At 36.5% G+C, this 12,610-nt stretch overlaps 1 protein-coding gene across 1 annotated transcript in view; it reads right to left on the bottom strand.

The window, feature by feature from the left end:
* Window positions 1–3,146: 3,146 nt before the first annotated feature.
* The window catches only part of LOC144438955 (glutamate receptor ionotropic, kainate 3-like), a 33,685-nt gene continuing 24,221 nt past the window's right edge, over window positions 3,147–12,610 (bottom strand). Inside the window, exons 8-12 of the mRNA XM_078128186.1 lie at window positions 12,274–12,378; window positions 11,313–11,522; window positions 10,095–10,935; window positions 7,683–7,912; window positions 3,147–4,539 (exon numbers count right to left, since the gene is read on the bottom strand). Coding sequence (XP_077984312.1) covers window positions 4,441–4,539; window positions 7,683–7,912; window positions 10,095–10,935; window positions 11,313–11,522; window positions 12,274–12,378 — 1,485 coding nt within the window. The 3' untranslated portion in view covers window positions 3,147–4,440. The remainder of the gene's footprint in view (window positions 4,540–7,682; window positions 7,913–10,094; window positions 10,936–11,312; window positions 11,523–12,273; window positions 12,379–12,610) is intronic.

Raw genomic sequence — 12,610 nt, 5'->3', positions numbered from 1 at the left:
ACACAGACAGACAGACAGACAGACAGGCAGACAGACAGACAGACAGACAGACAGACAGACATACATACAGAGAGACAGGCAGGAAGACAGAGACAGACAGAAGGGTGGGCGGACGGACGAGCGGGCGGGCGGGCGGACAGACAAACAACAAACAGATAAGCAGACAGACGGATATATTGGCAAACATATATATCAAGCATTTGACACTTAGCTATCTTTGTTGTATAACAGTATATAACTGTAGATTCTTCACAAGGATCTACTTGGGGAACTGAAGAGTTATGATAGGTTTTCCACTTCAGCTATTAGTCGTCCCCATTCTCTTTTTATCTATCTCGGGTCAAGAGGAATTTTGCAAGAAATCGTGGTTATCCTGTCAAAGCATCTGTTCTCTAATTTTCCCCCTCACGAGTTCATTTATCTAGGATTTACTGCTGTTATATTTGTTGAAGAACATATCTTGTATTTTTCTACCCGATACCCATGTATACCTAATATTTAATTCGCCGTAATTAAAGTTTGATCCCGCCGGTTGTACTGACACTCTCTCTCCTCCCGGGGAGGGAGTAATCACATCGAAAAATCATGAAAATACACCTTTGTGTCTGACATTTCCCCAAGAAAGGTGGTCGATAAAGACGTGTACCTATTCAATACTCATGAAATGTCTACAATGATCCTCGAATAAAAATGCCTACGCACTGAATTGTAGCGCCCCCAACGACCAAATAATCATTATCCATGGGTCTACACTGTTTATGTTTAACTTAGTCATGGGCCCGAAAAAACAGCCCCCCCCCCCCTCCAAGGGTAGATTTTTAGAATTTGGGTGGTACATCCCTGTCTAAAATCCATCCGCATACCCCCAGGTCTCTTATCTCCTTTCTCTCCCCACTCTCTCTGTATTATTTTTTATGTAAGTCATCACACACGCACAGGCACACACACACAAGCACACATACACATACATACAGACACACACGCAGACATGCACAGACACAGACACAGACACAGACACACAAACACAGACAAACAAACAAACAAACAAACAAACAAACAAACAAACAAACAAACAAACAAACACAAAGACACTACACTACTGAACTTAAGTTCAGTCTATATAGGTGGTAGCTTATTAATGTATGAACTTCATCAGTTGAATATTAAGCTCACACCTCCGACCGCCATGCTTACTCATAGTCTTGCGTATATTATTAATTCTTCAAAATTCTTCAGCGACTCGGAAATAGACTGTTTACCATGTATCACAGTTCTCCACTAAAAAAAATCGATATGAAAGCAAACACTCAGTAGTATTCCACTAACACTTTTTTTTTACAAACCACAAAAATACGACACATTCACCAGAACTACTAAAACGAGATTCTTTTATTTTTGGTCTTCAAATAAAAAGAAAGAAATCTGAACAGAACGAGTTCTTCCAGCCCCGTAATTTTCTTATACTTTTCAAGTTTATAAAGGTTACATATAGAATACAAGGTTACGATAAATAACTAACCGCTGTTAATACTTACAGATTCAACAGACATTCAATGTCTTGGTAACTTAACATATACTTATCATTAGCCTCTGTCGATATAAAAATATCATGCAAAAAAAATTAAAAAGACAACACTTTTTTTTTTGTAAACGCGACTCGATTAAATTAGTCATCCCTGGCCGGCTACGGAACTATATTTCCCAGTCGACTTAACCAGTATAGTCTCTCATATATCAAATCTAGTTTAGCTCATTTTTATTAAAACTAGAGCGATACACACCATTTCCAGAAAATGTACATTTTGCTGTTTCTATATGAGATATTCGTAAAACTGAAAATGACCAATCTCCGAAGCAGCAGATGAAACTGAGTAACTTAAGTTACAAAAGCATGTATGACACTTAAAAATTACCATCTCTTATTTTTTTTGTTTGAATGGATCAAATTATTTTCTTTAAATTACATTTCGATCTTTTAAAATGTTTTATACACAGCAGAACTCTAAAAATTGTTACGCATGCCGCAATACTGGAGTGTAATGCGCGTCATAACATAAAAAACAAATCTATCTATCCTTTACAACTTTGGTGGCGCACTACATTAAAGTACACGTGTATTTGGTTCAAGTAGTCCAAGTTCAAGCAACCATCGGGTGATGTCGCCTATGTGCGACTCAAGGGTTTTGAAACTCTCGATACTATGACATATATTTAGTTGATTTGAAAAGGGAGGGCTGCGTTTGCAGGAATATAAAAAAGTCATTTAAAGTTATACTCTTAATGTTCAGAAAAGTCCTACACAAATATTTAGTTTCCTTTTCCTGTGCAGTTGGCAATCAACATTTCTAAGCCGTGGTTGATACCGCGATAAATGATTCATCGGCCATTTCATATAATCAAACTGTTTGACATGGTATTACCAGTGTGTATCTGTATATTTGGGCAAATGGCGCATGTATGATATACTTCCTTTACGAATTGATTTTCATTGAAGTCAACTTTGAACAGTGGTATAACCGACTGGAAAGTGTTGTGTTGTCACTTTCCGTGGCCTGCATTTTAAAAAAGAGAAACCCTAATGAAACGATTTGTTATGAACATACCAATGTACCAGATACGAAGGCAGGGATGGTAGGAAACGGGGGAAATGGCGACGAGGGTTATTTGCTGCCCTGCAGCATAAAAGTCCTGAAGTTAGGGTAGCCGCAGTGGGTAAAATGCATTAAAAATACACAGTAAAATATTAGCTATGGACAAAATGTCTTATATTCCGGATACATCACTGGATCAGGAGGGACATTCATCTTATATTTTATCACTGTGGTTGCAAACTCATTGGGAGCACAGAGAGAATTTCTGAAAGTAAGGTTGCAAAATGAAAACGCCCGATGGTTAGTCTCACTTGAATGGAAGCTGAGTAGTTGTATGCCCCCCTAAACAACGTATCACTGCCTCAGCAATACGTTATTAGCTTTATTTTAATACCAATACTACATTACTACACAGGGATAACACAGTGTTGTTACAAATTTACTCGATTGCTCAGTCGAATACTAGTATCAAAGACAAAGTTAGGTCAAGACGTGAGTATCAATTTATATCAAATCACGTGATGAAAATTGTGCTTGTAGACGGAGACAGTACATTCTTGTGTCACGTGATTTTTTGATTGTAAAATTAGTAAATATCCAGTCCTGACTGGCATATAAGGTGATTGTAGGGTACATTTGAACATTTGAAAAGAGTACTTATGCCTTCAATTTTTCATTATGGGGATTACTAAGACTCATGAGGGGTTTTGATGATAGATAATATACCCGGAACGTAACGTGAAATTTGCATATATGGCGCGAAAATAATGACTGCACGTGAGCAAGGACGTACACGTGCTTCTTACAAAGCTGAAGTAACTAGACTAAAATATTTCAGAGTGGACGACACAGCCATACTGTTCAAACTAAACATAACATGAAAGCGTTAAAACAATTCTCTTTAAAAAGAGTAAATTTAATACGACGGAATATTATAGAGGTTGGCACATTAACCCATATTACAAGGCCAGCAAGAGGGGATATGTCACAAAATATAAGCTTATTATTGTTTTGAACCAATCAAATCTCGTGTATCATGTTAAGTATATTACAATTCTGTCAGAAGGCAGAGTTATGGTAAAAAATCTAGATACATGTATTTGAGAAGAAGCATGCAACATAATAATAACATTTGAACTTTGACTCGTTAAACTTGAGCTATTTCCCACTAAAGATCGTCAGCTTGGAGCTCCACTGTAATAATTTAGCTCACCTCATCTCGAGCCATGATTTACAGTTAAAAAATACAAACTTAAAGTTTGTCAGCTGCGGTAGAGCAGAAAAAACTTATGTTCAATTGTCAATTTAAGTATGAAAAGTGAATAATTTGTTCTGACTTTGTCAGAGGGCTCTGTCCTTTTTTTTCACACGGCGACTCATTTCAAATAGGCAAAGGTTCTTTACATCTATTCAGCAGCAAAGGAAAAGTTCTATTTTCTCTCTCTACTAAAACAATGTCGACGAAAGTCGTATAATTGTACTCGGAAGCCCACCACTTACAAAGTATCAAGTGCTGGTATCAAAATAAGAGTTCATAACTTTTTGGCAATATTTTTTCACTTTTCCGCAACATTTTGTCTTTCACCGGTAATCGCATTGTTGCAGTGAGTCCACACACACCCCCGCACAAGTTGGAATGCAAAATTATAGTATGCCTGTTGATTATTGTGTTCTTCAAATAAGTCATTTGCTTAATTTTGTACGTTACATTATAATATTTTGAGTTCGTCTCAGTCTTGGATCTCGATGAAGTCATCGTTATTGATGATGTCATCATCACGTTCCTATTGCTTTTTTTTATTGACCCTGGTACAGATCTCGTCGAGTCTCGTTACAAAATATCTCGTTGTCACACCGTCGAGACCATGTCGTCATTGGGTTCCACAGCTTGGAAATCAGCGAGTCTCGCTCCATAGCGCACTCCATTATATGGGAACCCATCTCTTTTCTGCAAAATAAAGAAAGAACATGAACAGAGATGTGTACAACCTATGGCAAGTGTGGTTAATATAAAACACATAATGAATTATAAGGTGGTAAATATTCATGCTGGTGCTGTTTGCAGATCTTAACCTCTTCAGTAACAGACAAGTCAAACCGAACAATCATATCATTACAACATTTTGGTGTTTTCCAAATAATTGTTTTGCACATCTCAATTTTATTTTAGATGAAATGACCAAATAATCCTCCACAAGAAATGTATTCCAAAATCGTGGTCAAAAATGAAATCATCTTTAGATTTTTTTCTTCAAATGTTTTTAATTTTATTTCTGTTAATGTTGTCAGTTAATAAAGGGGTTAAAGGTCACACATGTCTGACGCTAAATAGGTCAAAGGTCACAGGGGACATTATGGGGAGGGTAGCGGTAAAATCATGGATCTGGCGTACACTCCACGAGAATATAAAGAATCTATTTCAGGAGTTTACACGAAATCGTAGTTCTAAATTGACTATCAATTTCACCAGAATGAGTTAACCTTGCATGTCTTGATCTTCATTTGCATACACTAATTGTGTTGATGGCCAGAAGTCGAGTTAGTTTTGAACTCATGCGTCGTTGTGCAGGACTTTTCTGGAATAATATTCAATATGAAATGTCTTTTTTTTCTGTCTCAGTGTTGTGATACAGTTATCATGAGTGTCACAACCCCGTCCTTAAAGAAAATAAGATCGTGGTAAAATATTTTGACACACTTGTCACAAAAGGCAAAATTATAAATTTGATCGACGTTAATCAAATTTGTGTCAGTTTGACGAAATCATATTGTACATGTAGAAGTTTAAAACAACACATATACAAAAAATGAAATATTTGATAGAATTTTACTCCGTATGGCACATAAACTATATGAAAAGATCACACATGATTAACTCTGTCTGGCTTACTACTCACTAGTCTAATACTACATACGTTATACGTACATCTTGTAAATTCTACACGTATTGCTGATGCACATGTGGCGCAATGTCATTAGTGTGAGCAAAATTAGTATAGCGCCATCAACGACCAATTAAGTCTACAAGCTGCGTTGCAGTGTTAGTTTTATATAGTTAATATCGTATCGCTTTTCTGATGTGTATTAAGAGAGGATGAGAATGATGAGGGTGATATTAATTTTTATATTTTTGCGCATGTCATCATTCTTTTTTATTTGAACAGGATGATTCATCACGACACAGAGCTCGATTCGCAATTTTTAATATGTAAAATGTGGTCATTTTCTTGAACTTCAAGTTGAAGGCATGAATACAGAGTAAGTACGGTATAACACAGGTTTAGTGTACACCGTACAATCGTCGTGGAAAGCTTTGATGTCGTTTTTAATTCCACAAAATCTTCCATTTACGAGATATGTTTGGTGTGAACTCGAAAAAAAACCCTCCATGTATTATGCAATACGCTGTAATTGTATGTACCTGCAGGAAATGAAGCTTTCGATCGAAGCGATTGTATTAATGCAGGATGCGAATCAGTCTCTATTTTTGAATCATCGTGTTTAAAGTAAAACGACAAAACGTACATCGATCTATTAAATAAAAAAGAACCACCGCTTTCATATGCATGTATTGCGTATTTAATGAAGCACTCCAAACATTAAGTTTCTTCAAACTGTGCCATTCAAAATATAAAAATAAAGCTTGTTAGCGAAATCATGGAGCATTTACAGTGCAGAGTGCAGATTTTAACACTTTCGTTTGTACAGAGAGAGACCTCGAAAATGAAGATTATGCGGAGGTTAGCTTTGCTATTGACGGCAACGTGAATAAAAACAAGGAATGTACATTTACCGAACACAGGGAATCGATTTGACAGCCGGGGAAATTATTTCTCGGTTCCCATTACAATCTATATTTTAGTGGTTTGATGAGCAAAGTGTAGTTTGGGAAATATAGCAGTGTTTGAACGACACATTGTGAAAGGTGAGAACAGCTGCCAATGTTATAATATAAGGCTAGAGGTGTAATTATATCGTGGGGGTGGGGGTAGGGGGTGATGATTACGTTGACTGGCACCCAAATATGTAGTGAATAAAGTGAATTATATGAAGTACTCAAAACCATTTCTATATTTTTCAAGTTTGCATAGAAGATTGTCTTGGTCATTTCAGTGTCATGTGACGTATTTTTGCGGGGTTAAAATAATATTTTTTTTTCAATTCCTTCACATATGATATAACATATTACTAATTTCATCAACAAAAAAACATTTGTATCATGAAATATTTACTATTGCAATGACTTGGAGGAAAGAAATAATATACAACTATTTCTGTGATATACGACAAAAATATGACGACTAAATGTCTTTAGGGAATTTTTTTATTCTAGATTGACTAAATTAAATGTGAATTATCTGGAAAATATAATCATTATCTCCTTTGAAATATGGACTATAGCCCAGTTAGTCATCAACAGTGTCTCATTTTCCTAGTATAAAATAGCTCATTTACGAAATCTCCCATTTCTACTTTCTGCTATTATAATTACAATGCTGTTACATATAGTGCATCTGGCATGATCATGACCGTGAAATGTTGTCGTGCAAATCTACTGACTCAAGGACTCACTATGACGTTATGGTCTATTTACTCATGACATTTCTTCTCGGGACGACGAAGGGAGTAACGAGGCACTTCTATACCTGCTAAATTGTATATCACACTGTGAACACAAAATGCTTTGAATTACAGAACGTCCATTAAAGTGATTTACTTCATTGATGACAACATTTCACATATCATCCAAGTCCTTGTCATCAGGACGTGGTGTATTTTAATGAAAGATGACACGGTAATGACCATGAGATCATACATGGGAGGTCAAAATCGAAGATGACTTGACTTCTAAACACAATAGACATTTGTCTTCTTATTTTGTTTACGTAACCCGAGTAAGGAGTTCTTTTGTACAATTTCCCCAATCTAAAATAGAAATACAGCATTATATTTTTGCCATTGGAAATTGTTAGCAAAGCAGCACAGGTCGTAGAAAAGCATGTAGTGATGTAAAGACACCTACAATATAAAGATTTGGCACAGTCTAGAGTGAACTTGTAAAGTTATTCCAGTGTTACTACATATCCTTACCTGGGCCTTCTTTTTCCTCTTCTTTTTTATCTGATTATGCCTGATGAAAACTAAATTCTCTGCGAGCGACGTCAACAGACCTAGACCGGCGCCGGCACCAACCACACAAAACATACCCGAAAATTGATCAAACCCAAGCTGAGTTGGTATGTCGCTTGTACCAATAAGTTCAGTTTTAGGACAGTCGCCACGTTCCGTCCACCACTTCTTTTGAATCTCCTCGAGAAACCCTAAAAATGGTAGGAAATGGTAAGACGTTTAATACTTAATGTGGATGAAATTTTACAGTATGCAAAGTCAAAACAAACAGGGATAAATATAACTAACTAACAAACAAATAAATAAACGAAAACAAATAAAAGATAAAAACAATATCGTGCCTGCAGACTAAAATTGAATGTTTTGTAAATTTGCAAATTCAGAAATGATAACTTGGTATTCCTTTTATGAAGCTCATTTTAATTAGATTCCCCATTATCTGTATCATCTTGTCCATGTACTCTTGTTTCCTATATGAAATTGCCCAAAAATCGCTTTGGCTCGCTATTGCTTGGTAGCGACATCAATAGTTCAGTATAGGATAAAATTTTTTTTAGTTAGGCCTCAGATTCCCAACCCCCCACAAACTGAACATATTTCAGGGAGTACAATCAATTTCAAATCAGTATGTAGTAGTATGTAGTGCTATGAATACAAAACCGGTATTTAGTAAGGAAAAATAGTTCTTTTGTTGACACTTTACTTATTTTGGGGCCATGCATTTACTATTTCGAAAATTCTTCTATTTCTCAATTCGACATTTCTTTTGTACAAACAGATTCATTAAAAGTAAAATCGTTTTTTTTTGTAGGATGAGAACTGGCTCAAAACCCCCACCCCAAAAATAAAAGAATTATTAAGAACTATTGATCTCGCCGCTTAGTAACATGGAATTTAAACCGATAGTAATTATAATGTAAATTATGAATACAGAAATCGCTCATAGATATACATACATGTAGTCGACGTTTGAATACTGTAATGTGTATTAATACAAGAAACAGTCACAACTGATTTAAATAGATTCCAATGTCACATGATGCTCTTTATGTTTAGAGATCAATAAACTAATGCTACAGTAACAATCCCAGATTTGTTGATTTCGTAGTACACAGGTATCTTATGACTTTGTATCTGAATAATTCATACTTTGACTCTGTTGAGGCTTGTGTGTAAATTTAAGTAAAACACAGGTTGTATTTTTCATAGAGGGATAGGCATTACAAACACTGTAATGGTCAATTAATCAAAGATATTCCTCACTATAAATACCTTGGCTTAATACCCCCCCCCCCTCTAGATTAAGCTGGAATCATACTAAACATTATTAACCTGTACAATGCATCTTACTGAGATGTACAGCTTTACATACATACATACATACATACATACATACATACATACATAACATACATACATACATACATACATACATACATGTTCTGCTCCATAACATTCAGATATATTCATGTGTTTATCTAATATGTCTTGCCTGTAAATACCTTGAAGAAGAATTTTTATTCGAAGCGTCGGATTTTACATCTGTTTATTCGGACTGTCTCACAAGTTCCTAATGCATTTCTTTCTACATACACACACAAACATACATACATACATACATACATACATACATACATACATACATACATACATACATACACACACACAGACAGCCAGACAAGCATACATCATACAGGTAGGGATGTAATGAACCTACTCTAGTTTGCTGACTTTTAATCTTTGCTTCTATACTAATTGCCATACAGAATCTACAAAGAAAGTGTGAATGACACATACAGGGCTGCAAATATTGATTGCTATCGACTGATGTGAATGATATCACCCGAAGCTAAGCAAGTTTATTTCTCTTGTTGAGAAAAGTCATGTTTAAAAATACACATCATGTCACAGTCTGCGTGCAAGTTGACTTATAGACAGCTTAATCTGTGATTGTTGGCAAATTAGACTCAGATTTATCTCCTTTTTGATTGTATCACAGTGACAGGTCGGTCGTTAGGCAAATGAAAGATACCCCCGGATAAAAAGACAACCTTTACGTCACTTTCGATAAAGGTAAATTCATGACGCAACAAGGCTGTGAAAGTCTCTTCCTGTTTGTAAACATTTTGACGATTATTAAGTTTTATGTACAAGGCTTGCAAAATTATCGTGGTCGATCTGCTAATGAAAAACATTAAACATATAAATAGCGCTGTCCTGAAAAATAAAGGCGCCATGTTAGGTGTATATGACGTCATGCAGCTGAAGATGAATAACCACTAAACACTGACAGTTCACGCTGTACTTGCTATTAACCTTTTTAAGTACCTAAAAATAACGCTTTTTCTGTTGATCCATACTCAAAATTCTTACCTTGTTCTCGAAGTTTTAACAGAGCAATAGTGAAATCATCCCGATATGTTGCTCCACGCGGTAGTCCAATGCCATAACCTTTGAGATCAAACGTGTTGCCAACAGTCATCAAATCACACGGAAGTTTCTGAACTAAGTAATCATTGACTGTAGAGTCCCAAAGGAATGCGTACCCGCCTTTACGAACCGCCTCCACACAATTTGCAGTGTCCGTACATATCGCACCGGGTGTGGTGTCCATGTAGGAAAACATACGGTTGTACAGAAGATTACTTGAAGTAGAAAAGAAAGACAACGGTTGACTGTTCACCACTGTTCCATAAACTACTTTTGACTGCGTGACTAAGTCTTCTACACCTCGTATTGGTGTATCGAGTCTTGTAATTGTCAGAAAGGCCGCCATGTTGGCTGTGTATGACGTCACAAGAAATAGCGTGAAGAGCCACCATGCGCCACCTACAACACGTGCTGCTGTTGACTTTGGTGAATAGTCTACTCCCTGTTGCATGAATGAACCAAAACACCACCACAGACTGTTTAAATAATCCAGATTGCCTGCATCAGCTTTAGCAACGATGTTACGATCTGCCAGACGTTTCCACTCATAGGGACTGGTACGGTTGATCATGAATAAAACAAAACTGATGGCAAGATATGTTATTAAGACGGAAACCCATACAATGTTGTTGAGTGGCTGTAAAAATGCAAAATATCCTGGCTTGGATGGGTCTGGTTTCTTTATCAGGATACTAATTCCAAGTGTCATGTAGGGTTTGGTAAAGTCAATTGCACCTTCCCTCTCTGAGCTGATGGTCAGGGGAGCCATGGCAACATCGGCCTTCTTTAGGTAATGCAAAGTATCAACATGTGCAACATGGAAAGAAAAGCCAGTTAGGTATATGTCTGGACAAACAAATGAATGACCAGTCTACCAAGTAACAAGTAAAAATATACATACATACATACATACATACATACATACATACATACATACATACTTACATACATAGTATATGTACACATAATACACAAAAAATGGACAAACCATTTCCAAATGAACAAACACATAAACCATCACCACCACCACCACCACCACCACCACCACCACCACCATCACCATCATCATCATCATCATCACCATCATCATCATCATCATCATCATCATCATCATCATCATCATCATCATCATCATCATCATCATCAGTAACCAGTACTTACATTGTCTTGAAGTTCCCGTACCAGTCCATTCCATTCCCCATTTTCATCCTTAGACCCAAACTTTCCATCTGGTACCAGTGATAACTCGTACTTGAAATTCATCATTTTCGCCAACGCTTTCAGCATATCGATACAATAGCCCTCGAAACGATCTTCACCAATGAGCCCTTTGCCACTTGCGTTCGCCTTTTCCATGATAAACGGTTCCTCCTACAGACCGATGGAAATATAATGACAACAAACTGGTGTTGGCATATTGATAATTACGTGTCTTAATATATGGCAGAGATAGCGGCCATATTGATATTATTTACTGTGTTTTAATTTCACAGGCTTATGTCTTCTGGTTGATCGCCGTTACTATAGAGAATATCTAAAGTAAGTGAAAGTAGTGTAGTGCAAAAATCGAGCGTTTATTATATATTTTAATCGGGATGCATCTGTCCCCACACAACAGCACTCTTATTTACACAGTAATATTTCAACATGTTCAACCTCTGATATATTTTTACTGGGATTGTCTAAAACAATAGTCGTTTGACAGTGTAGTCGGAAGTCACAGATTGGGTGTTGGTTGTCTGAGTTTATGACCAACCATTTTACCACCAAGCAAGCTACCGTATTTTCCATTCTTAGGAAGGTAATGGCGATTTCTCTCTGCTTTGCCTTGGACAAATTAACAAGCGTTTACCCAAAAAGTGTCCTGTAAATCCATCAAACTGGCTTGGACTGGTTCTATAACTATCAGGAAATGAACTCTTATTAACGATTATCAAAAAAAGAAAAAAAAATGAATAGCTAGCAGCTAGAGCTGAAAATATATTGTCGCCTATGTACCTGTACCTGAGGATGGTTAAGCTTTAAATAGTACCTAACGAGCATGCCACCAGATATATGTGAGGATAGCTTCCCTCTCTACTACCTTACATATGTGACAGACGAAATTTTTTACCATACTTACAATGATAGTGGTCACCCGTAGTGGCTGTTCTCCAAACACGAACGTACCGTTACGTCGAGAAGTCACCAAACGCAAAGGATCGGTTTGTTTTGTCCAAACACCCATCTGGAAGAAATATTTTGAAGATTGAACTGTGCTTTTCATCTTAAGGCCATGTAAAGGAAAATGACATTCAACCACCTGGTGACTCTTGTGATTTGAATTTGTATGTACAAAATACTGAATAAAATGTGGAAATATTTCAAAGTAAACATAATTTGTTTGGCAGCTGAATATCACTGTACTACTTTCTAATTTCCTCCCCTCACAATATTACAAACTCTTTAAATTTAAAGTG

Source organism: Glandiceps talaboti, chromosome 8 (assembly GCF_964340395.1).
Source record: "Glandiceps talaboti chromosome 8, keGlaTala1.1, whole genome shotgun sequence".
NCBI classification, from domain to species: domain Eukaryota; kingdom Metazoa; phylum Hemichordata; class Enteropneusta; family Spengelidae; genus Glandiceps; species Glandiceps talaboti.
Note: the sequence above shows the minus strand (reverse complement) of the source record. Positions and strands in the feature narration are given on the sequence as shown.